The following is a 17,625-nucleotide window of genomic DNA, read 5'->3' on the forward strand; positions in this document are numbered from 1 at the left end:
GCATTATACCCTGGAATACTACTCCAACGGTGGGTGGGAGGGGACAAACTAACTGATGGAGGGAACAGCTGGTTCCAGTGACTCCTACTGACCTTTTAACTCACTCCTCTGGGCAGGTTCCCCTGGGAATGACTTCTGGTGTCCATATTGCTTCTTGTTTCACCAACAGGGAGATCACATCCAGTCTGGAAACAGGAATCCCTGCACCCAGGGAAAGAAGAGAGCAAGTGCCAGATTGAGCAAGCAACCCCAATTTAATTCCATTCATAGATACAGGCAGAGTGACTGGCTCACTCCCTTCCCCTGAGTCCTTGTTTCTCCCTCTTGTTCTGGAGAGGTTGCTTTTCTGCCTTTCTCTCTCACCCACCCCAAGGGCTTCATGTTTCCCAGCCTATTGACCCCATTATTTTCATGTTTCCAACAGGTTTCTCATCCCCCAACTCCCCAACTGCTACTGCTGCTCCTCCGTACCAGGAGGTCGGACCCACTGCTGATGGTCAAAAAGGAACTAGCTCTACTCCAGCCACCTTTGCGTCCTGTTCCAAGAAGAGAAAGTTAAAGCAGCAGCACCAAAGAAGCCTTTGATCCCGATCCCTTCTCTTCCCTCCCTGCCTCCTCCCAAGAACGCCTCTGTGCCCTCCTCTTCTACAGCCTCCTGCCCAGAGACTTCTGCTGCTTCCTAGCCATGGAGAACTCCTCAGATTGTACAGGCCTGGATGTGAAGATGGCTGAGCAATCGGCATCTTCATCACCTGATTTTGCTGAACCTCAGGAGCAGCAGCAGCCCCTTAAAAGCTTATTCATCTCCTCTGTGGCTGAAGAGCACCATTTAAATGGGCTGACCAAAGCCCCTACTACCATCCCTAGCTTCACCAACAGCAAATCGAATGCAGCCAAGAAACTGGTGATCAAGAACTTTAAAGACAAATATAAACTGCAGGAAAACTACATAGATGAAACATGGTGGAAACTGAAAGAAGCCGTAGAAGCCATTCAGAACAATACTTCAATTCAATACAATTTAGAAGAACTCTATCAGGCTGTTGAAAACCTCTGTTCCTACAGTATCTCTGCAAACTTGTACAGACAGCTGAGACAGATATGCGAGGAGCACATCAGATACCAAATTCTCCAGTTCCAAGAAGATTCACTGGACAGTGTTCTGTTTCTAAAGAAAATAGATAAATGCTGGCAAAACCACTGCAGACAAATGGTCATGATTAGGAGCATTTTTTTATTCCTGGACAGAACATATATTCTTCAGAATTCAATGCTGCCTTCCATTTGGGACATGGGCCTAGAATTATTTAGGACCCACATAATTAGTGATCAGAAAGTCCAAAACAAGACTATTGAAGGCATTCTCCTTTTGATCGCAAAGGAAAGGAACGGTGAAGCAATCGATAGAAGTTTGCTTCGAAGCCTTCTGAGTATGCTTTCGGATTTGCAGATTTATCAAGATTCCTTTGAACAAAAATTTTTGGAAGAAACCAACCTGTTATATGCTGCAGAAGGTGAGTGTTTAATGCAAGAAAAAGAGGTTCCTGAATACTTTCATCACGTCAACAAACGTCTAGAAGAAGAAACAGATAGACTGATCACCTATCTAGATATGAGTACTCAGAAGCCACTAATTGCTACTGTAGAAAGGCAACTTCTAGGTGAACACTTAACCGCCATCCTTCAGAAAGGTTTAAATCACCTTCTTGATGAAAATAGGACTCAAGATTTGTCCCTCCTCTATCAGCTGTTTAGTAGGGTCCACAGTGGAGTTCAGGTCCTCTTGCAGCACTGGATTGAGTACATCAAAGCATTTGGGAGCACTATCGTCAATAATCCTGAAAAAGATAAGACCATGGTACAAGAATTGCTGGATTTTAAAGATAAAGTTGACCACATTATCGATATCTGCTTTATGAAAAACGAGAAGTTTGTCAATGCGATGAAAGAAGCATTCGAAACCTTCATTAACAAAAGGCCAAACAAGCCGGCCGAACTCCTAGCGAAGTATGTGGATTCAAAGCTCCGAGCGGGTAACAGAGAAACCACTGACGAAGAACTTGAGAAAATGTTGGACAAGATCATGATTATATTTCGGTTCATTTACGGGAAAGATGTCTTTGAAGCCTTTTACAAAAAGGACTTGGTCAAAAGACTGTTAGTTGGAAAGAGTGCGTCAGTAGATGCTGAGAAGTCCATGCTTTCCAAACTCAAGCATGAGTGTGGGGCTGAGTTCACCAGAAACTTGGAAGGGATGTTCAAAGACATGGAGGTGTCAAAAGACATCATGGTTCAGTTCAAACAATACACACAAAACCAAAATTTTCCTGGGAGCATTGAACTGACTGTGAATACCCTGACAATGGGCTATTGGCCAACCTACGTGCCTATGGAGGTTCACTTACCAGCTGAGATGGTTAGACTTCAGGAGGTTTTCGTGACCTTTTACTTGAGTAAACACAGTGGTAGGAAACTTCAATGGCAATCAAGTCTAGGACACTGTGTACTGAAAGCAGAATTTAAAGAGGAGAAAAAGGAACTCCAGGTCTCTCTTTTTCAAACGCTGGTGCTACTGATGTTTAATGAAGGTGAAGAATTCAGTTTAGAGGACATCAAGCAAGCTACAGGAATAGAGGATGGAGAATTAAGGAGAACACTCCAGTCATTGGCCTGTGGCAAAGCTAGAGTTCTGATTAAAGATTCAAAGGGCAAAGATGTGGAAGATGGTGATAAATTTACTTGCAATGATGACTTTAGACACAAGCTCTTCAGGATAAAAATTAACCAAATCCAAATGAAAGAAACGGTAGAGGAACAAATAAGCACTACAGAAAAAGTCTTTCAAGACCGACAGTATCAAATCGATGCTGCCATTGTGAGAATCATGAAGATAAGAAAGGCCCTCGACCACAATCTGCTTGTTTCAGAAGTGTATAACCAGCTGAAGTTCCCAGTTAAACCTACTGATCTCAAGAAGCGTATAGAATCTTTAATCGACATGGACTACATAGAAAGAGATAAAGAGAACCCCAACCGGTACAACTATATTGCCTAAAATGGGCGCCTCTGAGTACTTGGTATATAATACACAGTTGCTGATGGATAAACTGGCCTATTGTTCCAATTAACTGACTTCTTTTTTACTACAGATGACTGAATGAATGAAAGCCATTTCGTGGAAAAGTATAGTAAAATGGACTTTTTTAGCATTTGATATGCCCATTTAAAGAGCACAGTTTACATTTAATAAGAATGCTGTTGAACTCTTGGCATGTTTAGTTGATGGCAACAAATTCTTAACAATTTGATCTTTCATGTTTCACTTGACTTAAAGTCTACAAAGGGTCCCTGCGGTTGACTGGAGGGGTGGGAGCAACAGGGAGTGTGTGGATCCTTTATGCACTATGACTAGGAGGCAAAATTTGAGCCGTGGACAGGAGGCTTTACCCAAATCAGGATGCTTAAACTACATGCAAACGTGACATACCATATAGAATCCTTAATGGATTTATGGGATAGAAAACCCCGCCCTGGGCTCTGGCTGCTTCCCTTTGTTGTGTGCTTTCTCTTACAAAGACCAGGTGGTCAAGTGTAATGTCCTTTGCTTTTTTTATTTCACTGAAAGGACTTCTTAAAACAAATCTTACCCAGAGAAAATATCTTTAAGCTTTGGGAGCAGCTGATCCTAGACCGTAAACAGATGAAGCAAAAATCCCACAGTTCTGTGAAAACAAGCTCTTGTGAAGCAACAAGTGACCTTTGTCCTTCCCCCTCCCCAGGCTGGCCTTCCGAGCACACCATGAAGGCCTCTTTTCTGGGCCAACATTGCTGAGAGCATCCTAGATCTCTTTCCTTTTGAAAGCAAACTTATTTTCTCCCATTCTTATTCTAATTTCTGAAAAGTCCTAGAATAGAACATCTTCAGAATCTGAGGATTTTCAAGGAAGGGCCATGCCGATGCTTTTCTGTCTCTCAAAATCATTTGCTACGTCAAGTTGACACACAGCCTCAAGACAGATGCAAGAGAAAGTCCCAGGCTGGGATGACTGACTGACCATGATAAAAAATAGGAAGACAATTAAGCTTTCCAAATTGGGAGGAGTCTATAGTCTAAAAGTACTGCTTTTCTCCCCGAAGCATACATTACTCCAGTGAAATTTATGCTATAGTCCAGAATGCATCAAGTCCATGCTTTAGCGTGAGTGGAAAATAAAAAGTCTTAAAAAAACCCAAACTAGCATAATATTTTGTAACCATGCACCCATGTTACCACCATTTTGAAGTCACAAGGAAGGAAAGAAGGTGATCCTAACATTCAGCTGAGTAGCTTTTGCCTTTTCTATTTCCAGTTACATTTCCTTAAGCCTTATCTCATTAGCAGCCTTCTAGGAAGCTCCAGGAAATGTTTCTCTCTTACTGCACTTTTTCATATAAACATGGCTGTTTAACAATAGGTTGCATTTACAAGTTTTCCTCACCTTTTCCTAGGCATCTATGCCAGCGATCTCAGCTCCTTCTCTCCTTTCTTGCCCAGTGTTTATCTGACAAGGAAAAGGTTGCCAGTTATCACCACTCTCATCCTCCCTTACTAGATCTGAAAGCACAGCCTAGGTATAACTGTGTCCTTTTTTTTTTTTTTTAAACCCTTAACTTCTGTGTATTGGCTCCAAGGCAGAAGAGTGGTAAGGGTGGGCAATGGGGGGCCAAGTGACTTGCCCAGGGTCACACAGCTGGGAAGTATCTGAGGCCGGATTTGAACCTAGGACCTCTGGAACAGTGTCCTTTTCAACCAACTACTGATTAAGCTCTTTCATAGGTGGGTTCAATTTTGCCAGAATCCTTACTAGTCCCCCCCCCCCACTATTTGGAAAGCAGGTAGATCTCTTCCTCAAAGAAATTCCTCTCCTCATATAGCCACCCTTTTAACTGGAAGCTGCATCAATTGAAACAAAAGAAATTACTCAGAAAATATAAAGTATCAGGAGAAACAATTGATGAAATTTTAAAAACCATTCCAAATGATAAAAGATTTTTTAGAGCTATTCTTTCTGAGTCACTGAGTTCTGGGTCATTTGCCTTGTCTCTATTTTTCTCCAATAAAATTTTTTATTTAAAAAAAGTTTCTGAGGAAGGGATCCTTAAAATAACCAAGTACTGGCTTTAAAATTACCGATTTAAAGAACTTTATCATTTGCTACCATTGGCCTGTTTAAAAGACAAAACCTACACAAGTACAAATAGGGCTTTTTGATCCTGCCATGTACCTTTCTCAAATGAGAGTTAAAGCTTCATTGCTTACCTGGCCAGCAAACAAAGCTGAAAAACCAACTAGGTCTCCAGAGAGGAGAGAGGATGCTTTTTAACTTTAACTCCTTGGGTCCTAAGTGTCTTGCCTGGCTCCGAAGTTCTTGTAGCTTAGGCATCAGTCTTCTTCTCACAGCAAGCTTCTTTAGGAGATCTTCAAGTCGAGCCGTGCTCATGCCAGTCTTGGGCACCCCAGGCCATCTGCACAACTGACACATCTGTGTCAGCACATGCAATTCATAGCTGCCAAGTTCACGAGAAATTACATTTTTATTCTATTTATCTGTAACTTAAAGATGAAATATATATATATATATATGTATGTATGTATGTATACACACACACTCATTAACTTTGCCTTTTTTCTCTTTCTTTCATTTTGGATGATTAAGGGGAAAAAATGACCACTCTTGAATAACTCATTTTCAGAAATGTGATGAATATGCCCATCTGTTCACTGGTTTATATGGATATGTCCAAGTCCAAATTCATGAAAGAACAAGACAGTAGCAAATGAGAAGTTTTCATTTGTAGTCTGCCGGTCCTTGCAAGTTTGTTTTTTTTTTCAGATGTTGTATATTGTTTGACATTAAACTGAGATTCCACCTGCCAATCCAAAAACATCTAAATGGATGCTTTGTTCATTACTATTCTGAATCAGCTCCAAGAATACAGCAGCATTCTATCCCAAAGGGAACAGGTTTTATATAGCAACTCTCTCTGAGTTGTTTCTGAAGGATACAAATGGGGATAAGGGTGGATCTAGCAGAGGAAGCCTTTTCAGAGCTTGGATGATAGAACACTGGAACAGCTCTTTCACTGTGGATTCCATAATGGGCTCATGACTTGCTTTTGTCCTTTAAACACATGTGAAATCTTTGCGATGTTTCCTAACAGTGGGTACTGAGGTTTTTTTAAGTTGGTAAATAATGTAAATATATGCCCTTTCAAAGAGTGAGTCTTTGGGTATTTTTTGCTCTTTATTTAAAAGTTTCATGTTGCTTTTAAAAAAAAAAAAGAAGAAGCAGCAGCAAGCAACTCAGAAAGTAAAGAAGGTAACAAGCATCTCTGAAGTATATACTCTGATGCCAGAGGAACCAAGGTCACAATTCAAGGTCTAATTCCATGGCTGTCTTTCTCTACTATCTCAGAAACACACACAAGCAGACAAACCCTTATAAGTTGTCCATTCAAATGCCTGTTGTAATCAAAGCAAAGGATACTCTTCATCCACCTGGTCCTGATTATGGATGATGAGGTCAAACTCCTGAATGCTTACAGATCTCTTTGTTAAAAATGAATATTACACAGAGACCAATGAATAAGAAATCATAGTGGGTCTAAGCAGAATCTGGTGAATAACCAGTAAGAAACCTCAAAGAACAGTCATAAAAGACATCATTAAAGAAATGTATGATGGGAGGAGAACATGAGCAGGCCATGTGACAATGGTGAGAGATGACATGTCATCTTGAGTGCTCCACTGACCTCCTAACAATATCAGAGAAAGAGATAAAGGCTCCTGGTATGTGGGTGAAGCTCAAGTGGCAAAGCAATGGAAAAAGTCCCACAGGATGGTTGGTCATGAGTGGATATGTTTCAGTCAGCAGCAATGCTTACTGAATGTTCATATCACAGATCCAAAGTTCTAAATTAGGTTAAGAAAGAAAATCAGTTCGTTTCTCCATACTATTCCTTAACCCAGCATGATATGTAAACATAATTGGGCAATGAGAAATTACAAAATGGATGATCTTTGAAGGATGAATTGATTTAGAGTGAAGGAATCAGAACTAGGACAATTAATAAATAACAATAATAAAATTTTGACAACAGAGAGATTTTAGAACTCTGATCATTGCAATGATACAACATGAATCCAACAGAGTGAAGACCAAACACCTCCCAGCCCTTCAACTCCTATCAGGCTTAAAATGCAGAATGAGAGATAGTTCTGGACATGGCCAATATGGTGATTTGTTTTACTGAATTGTGCATATTATTTTTTTGTTTTAATTTTTTAAATTGTTCAATAGAGAAGGCAGTGAGAGGGAGATATAAACAAATACTAATAAAATAAAATATTTTTGAAAAAAAATTTATTTCATATTGAGCTTTGGGTCCCTTGATCAATCAATAGGAATTCATTTAGTGCCCATTATACACAAGGCACTCTCCTAGGCATTAGGCATACAAATATAAAAATAGCACAAATCAGTTCCCATGAAGAACCCTTATTCTTTTGAGGTAAAAATATATAAGTAAAAAAGAAAATACAAAGGAAATGAGTAACTAGGTTGGCTAAAGGGTGGGCAATGGGGGTCAAGTGACTTGCCCAGGGTCACACAGCTGGGAAGTGTCTGAGGCCAGATTGGAACCCAGGACCTCCCGTCTCTAGGCCTGGTTCTCCATCCACTGAGCTACCCAGCTGCCCCTTTAGTTATCATTCTGATTGGCTTTTTGGTTTCCAGTTTATCTATTTCTCCTTTAATTCTTAAAGTTTCCTTTTAGATGCTTATTTTCAGTTTATTTGTTGACTTTCTAATTTTTTAAATGTACATTCAGTTTACTAACCCTCTCCTTTTCTATTTTGTTAATGCATGTTTTCAGATATATGATTTCCCTTTCAGAACTGCTCTAGCTGCATCCCAAATTCTTTGTATGTTGTTTCATTATCATTTTCTTTTAAATAATTATTAATTGTTTCAATTATTTTTCTTTGCCCCACTCATTATTTAGCAGTCATTATCTATATTTGAATCTTTGTCTTTTGTGTGTCTTCCTTTGACGGATCACTATTTTTATTATGATCTATAAAGGATGTATTTGTTTGCCTTTTAACATTAATTTGAAATACCTCTATGCTCCTTGTACAGAGTCAGTTTCTTTAAAAGTCCCACACAGGGCTGAGAATTTAGTGTATACTCTAATAGTCTGTGAAGATTTGCCAATTTCTAGGTCCTAGCGAACAGAAATGACTTCAAAGTTGACGACGGACTACCCTACCTATGTACCAGGAAATTCCTATATACTCAATCAGTGTCATCTAAGTAAGGAAAGGAAAATTGTTCTATCACCTTTATATTATTGATCATGAACAGAGTAATCACCTGTAATCTTTTAAATAAGTATATAAACTTATAAGTTTTAGAGTTAGACTCAATTAGTAAACAGTGTATAAGATATCAATTATACTAATAGAATGTTAACCACAGTAAAGAAAGGATATAGTTTGATATATTAGAATACTATAGCAACTAAATATATTAAGAGGTTCTGTTGGAGGAATAAAAATTTTAGGTCTTTGTAGTTATCTAGAGAAGCTGAAACCCCTGCAGAAGGAGCTAAGTTCATTGAGAGTGGAGAGTGTAAGTGGCTTGATAAGATAGTATAAAAACAACCTTGTTTTCTTCAGGTATTTGATCATTTAAAGATTTATGCTATTATAGGCTCGTGGCCAAGAAAGGTTATTCTGACCTAAGTAGTATGATAGTCAACCTCATACTGAACTTTGAGGGTTTCATAGTGTGTGGAGTGAAATTCTGGAGGGGGTTCATACCCCCAAAATCACTCTAATGAGCAGACAGGAGACTTGATGCTGGCAGAGTTCATGTGGGTTTATTCAGAGGCTTGGGGGGGGCATAGAGTGAGGAATGCTGCCTGGGTCTAGAGAGAGGGAGAGGGGGGCTCCACAGTCTGAGGTCCCAAAAACAGTGGGCATCGATGCCTAGGTTTGCTCAGATTTTACAGGGATCTAACCCAATGCTATCTCTACTGTCCCATGATCTGTATCTTATTCTACTCTCCCTCTTCTATTCTCCTCAGCACTTCCTTTCCCAGCACTTCTGACATTTCTAAGCATATGGGAATATTCCTTAGGTTTACAGTTTTTAGTTGAGTCAGGGTTTTAGGCCTGTCTAAGGATTTATCAGATTCCAACGATTCAAGATAAAACATTCATTGAAACATTATTCAGGACATGTAGTCAAGATTTATAGCTTGTAAGTTTGGAGATTTCTCTCATAGGAATTAGATCACCCCTAAACTTCTTCCCACGGGAATAGAAGAAAAGGGGGGCAGTCTCTTGGCCACATTTGAAAAAGAGCATATTAAAGGCCTACATTAATATATGTATAAAGCTGCTTGGGGAGGGGTGTTCTTCTACTCTTTGAAAGGAGAGAATGACATCTCCTAGTGGAGGGCACCTAACTTCACTTTTTTCCTATAAGAAGTTGCCAATCTATAATTACTAATACTAATCAATGTATATTGGGGAATGATGCACAAATTTCATCCCACACAATAGCAAATGTTTCAAATCCTCGTTATCAAGCACCATTGTATGCTTCTTAACATTCTCTGTAAGTTCTACTGTGTTAATGACATGCTAATTAGCTATCAAAAAACTTTCTGGTTCTACCTATCATAATTAGTTAAGCGAAGTTCACTAATCCACATATACAAGGTTAACAAACTTTCCTAATTACGATGCTTTTATGGTTGATAAAGGAGGAGAAAAAGGAGACTACAGTCTAAACCACCTGCTGATTGATGGTCCCTAAGGTTCCCTTCACACTTAGTCCCTAAGAATCTGCTGAGCAACAACTGTCAGAAAGAAGGGAAATCTGGGCTCTCAATTCATTTCTGCATCCCACTGCATACTTGGGTCAAAATCTGTGCCATGATGAGTCTACTGGTTTGGGAAGCTACATGACCCCATGTCTGTGAGTAATAAACTGCCTGACCCATGATCCTTTGAGCAATGGTGCTCCTTCTGCTATCTCACCCACTTATGGAGTCCCCTTTAGATGATATCATTTGAACTCTCCAGCAATTTGTTCAATTCTTTATTTCCTCTTTTACTTTTCTTTGTTAGATTTGTCCAAAACTGAAAAGGGGGCATTAAAATATTCTACTATTATTGTATTACTGTGTCTTCTTGTAATTCAGTTAAGTTTACTTTTATTAATTTAGACACTAAGATTTGGAGCATTTAAGTTTTATATTAATATTGCCTTGCTGACTTTGTTACTTTAATTTCCTTAATCAGTTCTATGTTGTGAATTTTTATTTTTGGTTTATCTTATAACATGATTGCAACTCTTTGGTATTTACCTGTCAAATGGTACATTTTATTCTAGTCTCTCATTTCTATTAAAAATGACAATGCATTTGGACAAAAAGGTATGGCAAATATTTATTTAAAAGCCAACAAACCCAAAATAAACACAATAGAGGAGATACTGAAAATTAAAGGAGAAACAGATAAATTGTAAACAAAAAAGAATAAGGAAAAAAACTAAAAGCTTTGAAAAGATGTATCAACAAAATTGAGAATGCTTTAGCCAATTTAAGAAGATGGCAAAGAAAATCAAATTAACAAAACAAGAGAACAATATGAAATCACAGATGAAATAAAAAGAATGATTAGAACCTCCTATGCAACTACATGCTAACTAACCAAAGAACATAAAAGAAATGCAGGAATATCTTTAAAAATATAAAAGATCCAAATACATCAAAGGCCAAAAACAAAGTATAATACTGATTTATGCTAAAAACCATATTCCATGTAGGCACCAAAAGCAAATATTATACAGTATGAGGATATATTAGAAGCATTGCCTGTATACGAGAAGAAACCAAGGATGTCTACTTTTACACTATTTAACAGTTACAGAGATGCTAGCAATGGCAATGATAAGATAAAGAAATTCAGGGCATAAAGTTATGTAAAGAAGATATAAAACTATCCCTATTTGTTGATGATATAGTGGTTTACCATGAAAATTATAGGGAAACCGCAAGATATTAATTGAGACAATAGGTTAAGCAAAGTTACATAGAACAGAACAGATAATCCTCCCCCTCATAATCAAAAACATTTCTATAAAATGGAAACAAAATCCAAGAAAAAAGAGAAAAGTTCACTCCATTGAAAACAATTACAAAATGAATAAATACAATCTAAGGAAGGGCAGGAAATACTTGTATAGATTAAATTACAAAGTGCTCCTTAAAGAAATGAAGAACAACTTAAGTAATTAGGAATTTTCAATGCTAAAGATAGGGCTATGCCAAAATATTAAAATGACAACACTAACAAAGTTAATTTACAAAAGTTTTATTATTCTCTCAAACCATAAAAGGGATACATCATAGAACTCAATAAAATAGCAATTTTGTTACATTAAAAATAAAAGTTAAATTCCCACTTTTAAGTCAAATTAGAACAGGAAAAATCACAAGTTGGAGAATTCATAAGAATATGCTCCCCCTCATCTCTACCAATAAGAAACCAGGTGTCTCAATACCTACAATTCTGCTTTTTCTGATCCCATCAATTATATAATAATTGTAGAAACCAAAGTTGTGGGTTCTTGTGCTATCAAAACCCACAGATCTAATTTATTATTGCAACTTCATGCATTGCTAAATAAGTCATTGTCTAGCTGTAACTACTTTATATGTCTTTATTTCACCATAACTATTTCAAAAAACAAAAATCTAGAAATAATCTTGAAATAACTAAGAAAAAAATGAAGATAAGGAATAAGGAGAATAGCATTTTCAAGTCTCAGACTGTATTATCTATATTATAAAGCTCAAGTTATCAAAACTCTTTCATATTGGTTAAAATATAGAGAAGTAAATAATACAACAAATTAGGGCGAATTAGAAACAATGGAACTCAGCAACCCACTATTTGATAAGCCATAAAACAAATTACTTAGGAAAGAACTTCCTAAATATGATTAAAAACAAAATAAAACCTGTTGGAAAACCTAAAATGTCATCTGGCAGAAACTAGGCTTAATAAACTCCATAATAAATTCATAATGAACACATGACTTAATATTAAATTTAGTACCATAAAAATAGAGTGTGGCATATCATATGCCTTTCGTGGTGGTAGATAGATCTGTCCTTAATCAAAGAACAAAGAAGAAAGGCAATTAAGCATGAACCTGAAAAGCTTCTGTGCAATATTAATGAATATTAACACATTCATTAATGCACATATCAATGAGGCTGAATGGCAAAGGCCTTTAAAACAAATTTCTCAAATAATGGTTTGGCATCCATGTAGAAAGAAAAGACATACATATAAGAACTAAAGCCATTCACTAATAGAAAACTAGTCAAAAGCTATAGCAAATAGTTCTTAAAATTAAAAATTGTAAACTCTTATCAACCATACAAAAGAATTCTCCAAATCACCAATAATGAGAAATGCACATCAAAATGACCTTGAGGTCTCACCTATGACTCAGCAATTTGGCAACCATGACAAAACATGGGAAGATAAATGGGGGAGGGCTTGTTTCAAAAGAAACAAGCACTTAGTAAGTACCTATTGTGTGCTAGCCCCATGCTAAGTATGTCACAATTATTCTCTCACTGGACAGTCACAATGACCCTATGAAGTAAGTGCTATTATTATCTCCATTTTACACCTGGGGAAGGTGAGGCAGATGAAAGCTAAGGGACTTGCCCAGGGTCATACACCTGGTAAGTGTCTGTGGTGGGATTTGAACTCAGGTCCTTCCAATTTCAAGCCTGGTGCTCTACCCACTGTGTCATCCAGGTGCTAATGGACACACTATTGCATTGCTGATGAAGCTGTGAATTGGTTCAAATATTTTGGAAGGCAATTTGGAATCATGCAAATAAAATGATGACAACATTCATGGCCCAGAGATTGTGCATGAGACTAGGCACTGTGAAGATAGGATTAACTCTCCCCTTGTCTATTTTTAGCTAAACAAATCTAGAACTGAAAGTATCCCTACTTGACACTAAGTAAGAGTTCTTTTGCAAGTCACTTACTAGAGTGAGCTCACACCTCCAAAGGTCATAGCACCCCCTTCTTGGGCAGTGCTAGGCAAATGGAAAGACTGCGATTGGTTCCCGTAAAGTGGGGGAGCAACAGTAAGTGACCTTGAGAAAACTGCTTTAAAAGGCCAACTCAAGGGTTCAGTCACTCTCTCTGGGTTGGTGAGCTGGACTGGAGGAAGAGACTCTTTCCCTGGATCCTGCATCAGCTTGTGGTGGTGAGTGGAATGATTCCTTCCTTGATTCTTCAGTGAGGAGATCCTCTCTGCTCATTGGCACTTCAGTGAGACATTCCCTTCAGCAGGTTCTGGTGAGATTCTTGTCGGTCTTCAGTGTCTCCTGGCTTTTTAGATTTTGGCTTCCTAATTAGAACTTTGGATTCTGATGAGATTCACTTTCAGGTTTGCATTTGAGGTCTGGAGACATTAGGATCAAACTTAAGGTATTTGTAGGTAGGCAGTATTTTCTGTCTCTTTATCTACATTTTTCCACTTTCACTCTTTATACCTCTTTGTAAATAAAGCTGCTTACGCTGTAATATTTTTAAATTGGCATGTAAAAGGGAATTCTTTTTCCTCTTTGAATTTACACTTGTGAAAGGGAATCCTTTATTCTCTTTGTCTAGTTGGAGCTAACACTTTGGTTAACAATAACTTAAGTACCCCTACTTAGTAGCTCACTACATTGTGAAGACAGGATTAACTCTCCTTTGTCTACCTTTAGATTGAATCAACAAAAGCTTGAACTAGGTGGAGGAGCTTGCAAACCACTTAGAGAATTCACACCCTCAGAAACTCAATCAGCCAGGAATCTGAACCCTTTTGATGAGTATTCACCCCTTCAGAAGGTGAGAACTGGTTCCCACAAATACTGGCCCCTGGGCAGTGCTAGACAATTTGGAAGTTGTGACTAGCCCCTGTGAAAAGGGGAAGAGACAAGAACCCACTATAAAAGGTCCTGAATTTCTGGAGCTAGGGGAAGAAGTCAGCTACAAGAAGGAGTTGGACTTCAAGAGGTAAGTCAGCTTCAAGAAGAAGGTCGGCTCAAGTCAGCCTCAAGAATCACCTTCAGCTTGAGTCATTTTCTTGACCTGCCTCTTGAAGGGAACTTGGGTGAGTGGATGGCTGGCTTTCCCTTCCTGTCTTCTGGAGAGAGTTTAATTCCTGCTTAAGGTCAAAAAGTCCTGGCTGAGTCAAGCACCAGAGCAATATTTAGTTAGATAGGCTAATGACTTCTCTACCCTTTTGTATTTCTCTGCTTTCACTCTTTCCACCTCTTTTGTAAATAAAAGCTATCAAAGTTATTTCAACTTTGAGCAGTAATACTTTGAATCAGCAACCACCACTTTATTTATAATCTTCATATATTTTAGACAAACCATTAAAATTTAATCCTTACAGCGACCACAATATTACTTTAGAACTTTCATATTAGCATGAAAACCTAAATTTAAATTTTTACAGCACATATCCCAAGGAGGTCACTGATCAGAATGAGGCCCAAGAACACCATGAATTTGAGGTTGCATGCTTTAGGACAGCCAAAGAGTTGATGTCCATCACCAAGCTGTGGCACACACACAAAGAACAATGACAGCGCTGTGCTGTGAGAAATATGATTCAGACAATGACAAACTAAAAGATTCATCTGAAAAGACTTACATGAACTGGCACAGAGTGAAGTAAATGGAAGACCCAGAAAACAAGACATACAACCACCATGACAATGAGTGGCCAACCCAGAAAGATAAAAAGGAAGCAAGTCACAAAGAATAGGCATTATACCAAAGACAAGAGGGGATAAAAAACCCTTGGCAAAGGCAGACATTCTCTGGTGGAGAACAGTGCCTGTTTCTAAACTTTTCTAATGGAGTCACTGGTTTGACTGACTTTCCCCCTCCTCTAAAATATTATTTGCTCTCTAGGATGGTTTTCTGGGAGGGGAAAGGAAAAAGACCGACAGAAATTCTGGTGACATAAAAAACCAGATCAATAAACTTTATTTAAAAATAAATTAATAAATTCAAAGTAATTCTGGGAAGGAGGCAGCTGAGCTGAGTTTTGCAAAAGTATGGCACCAGTAAATGGAGTGTCCTGTATGGAGAACAGCAAGCAGGCCACTTCTGCCGACTTCAAGAATTGTGACCTGCCAGTTGGGCAAGAATGCAGGGAAAACAGCAGGCTAGGTTTGCAGCTGCCCTGAGGGCCAAATAGGAATCCAGAGGCCATTGGGGGCCACTTTAGCTTTTTGAACAGGGGGGCTAGTATGCTTAGACTTGTGGCCCCTGATCTTCCCTGGGATGTTTACTCACTACTTATCACAGAGAGAGCTAGTCAAAGTCAAAAGAGTGGGAAGGAAGGCTTCCTGGAGAAAGGAGACAGCAAGAACTTAAGAATATGACCAGAGAGTTGAAGGAGCAGGAAACCTGAAGCCTCAGGACCAGCACAAAGAAGTTATGGAATTTCCATCTAAACAAAGCCAAGATCTTCTACCTGAGGATGGGGAACAAATATGCCCTATCTACTTTCCCCATAGGTTGTATAGCCCTAAATCTTCTAGCACATTGAAGTCAAAACTTGGCTCAGTATTTCAGATTGCCCACAGCCTTCAACAAGAGAGACTGCATAGATTCCCCAGTACACAGACACTAAGTTATGGAGGACAACTGTGCTCACCCAGGGGCACTAGGTTCTTGTAGTTCTCCAATATCACATCCTTGTACAGGTTCTTGTGGGCAGCATCCAGGCATCTCCACTAATCCCAGCTAAAGTCCACAGCCACATCCCTGAAAGTCACTGATGCTTGAATCAAACTCATTCCTGCTTAACCAGGATCATTCTTCCAAATATTTCTTTAATACCTACCTATGACCTGTTTTAACTTCAGACAGATTCAGTAACCAGGTGATGGTTTTCCCAGATTGCCCAAATTCTCCCTCACACAGAATCATCCCAATTATCATCTTATTCCTAAAGTTCCAAATCACACGACAGAATTGGCTTTCATGTGACTGTTAATATTCATGATATATGCCAGAAATCCCACTAGAAATAATTATTCCTAGCCTTACACTTTCCATTCTCCATTAAGGATCAACTTACTCTGGACTGATTCATTCAAGAGGCAGAATCCCATAAATGCTTACCAGTCTTAAGATTTCTTCCCAGGTCCAATGCACTCTCTTCTTCATCCCAGGGAAGGATCTTCTTTGTCCTATGTCTAACAGAACTAGAATTCTGGTCTCCCACCCCTCTCTATGTCATTTTACCACTCACTGTGTATGTGATAAAAGTCAACATGCATATAGTGCTTACTACATATGCAGTATTCTGCTAAGCATTTTTGATTTATTTCATTTGATCCTCACAACAACCCTGCCAAGAAGTGCTATTATTTTCTCCATTTTTCAGATGAGAAAACTGAGGCAGTGTAATGATAATTTGCACAGTAATATGGAAAGCAAGATGATGGACAGTTACCTGATTAGAACATAGAATGAGCTGAGCCTGGCCAGAGGTGGCATGTGCCAGGATGTTAAGGCTCAGGTATATAAGGAAGGATTTGAACTGGGAGATGGATCTCAATCTGAGATTGGGTTTTAGGGAAGTGGGAGGTTGTGGTGAGGGTAGGCCATAGGTCAACTTGAGTTACCAGCAACCTGCACCAACCAATTTCACAGTTCCAGATCCTGTGTTACCCTAATATTGAATAACCTGATCCTGATTTAATCACCAAGAAGAAACAACAACATCTAACAGCAAAGCAACCTGACTTAGGTTGAAACCAGTCTGGCCAGCCAGACTGGCAACTGGTAACTGGCAAGTGACAAGCCTGACCATCATCCATTCAAATACCATCATTATCATCATTAGCTTAGTTACTTAAAGAACTTCCTGTTTCCCTCCTTCCCAGTCATTACCCTGCTTCCCCTCCTAACTAAGCCTGTTAACATTAAATCTTCAAACTTACCTAGATTTGGTGTCATCTCTATCTTAGGGTTTAGTGATTATATCCTTGGAATATGTGAGGGAAGAAGAGACTTGTATCAATTATAGTGAAATATAATTTGCAGTCAATTTAGCGTTATCCTATCTAGGCCAGAAGGTCAGTTAGAGAAGTAGCTGTCTAGTTCTAATGACAGATTCTTCATCTGGCTGCTATTCTGGGATACAGTTATATCTGAAGTTGGGTTCAGCAGATTCACAACTATTGCTGTGGGATCCTTTGTGTTTCACTATCACAATTTAAGTGTTACACTCAGGTACCACCCACACACTCAGCTTCAGCTCCTCATAAAACCAGGATCATTACAACAGCAGACTGTGTTGATGGTCCTGTCCTTTAGGAGACTGAACTAGAGGAGAAAGTGGTCACAGGAGACCAAACAAAGGCCAAGGTAGTATCCCCATCTCCCTCACCCCAAATCCCTGGCATTGTCCCCTAGAGATGAACTTTCTGTACCCTTCAGGGACTTGACCTGCCCCT

General features: G+C 38.8%; 1 protein-coding gene across 1 annotated transcript; it reads left to right on the forward strand.

Annotated features, from left to right (window-relative positions):
- Window positions 1-694: 694 nt before the first annotated feature.
- LOC123244745 (cullin-4B-like) lies at window positions 695-3,055 on the forward strand. The gene has a single exon (XM_044673314.1). The coding sequence runs from the start codon at window positions 725-727 to the stop codon at window positions 3,053-3,055; it is 2,331 nt and encodes a 776-aa protein (XP_044529249.1). The 5' UTR covers window positions 695-724.
- The last annotated feature ends 14,570 nt before the right edge of the window (window positions 3,056-17,625 follow it).

The sequence above is a fragment of the Gracilinanus agilis genome, chromosome 4 (assembly GCF_016433145.1).
Source record: "Gracilinanus agilis isolate LMUSP501 chromosome 4, AgileGrace, whole genome shotgun sequence".
Lineage (NCBI taxonomy): Eukaryota > Metazoa > Chordata > Mammalia > Didelphimorphia > Didelphidae > Gracilinanus > Gracilinanus agilis.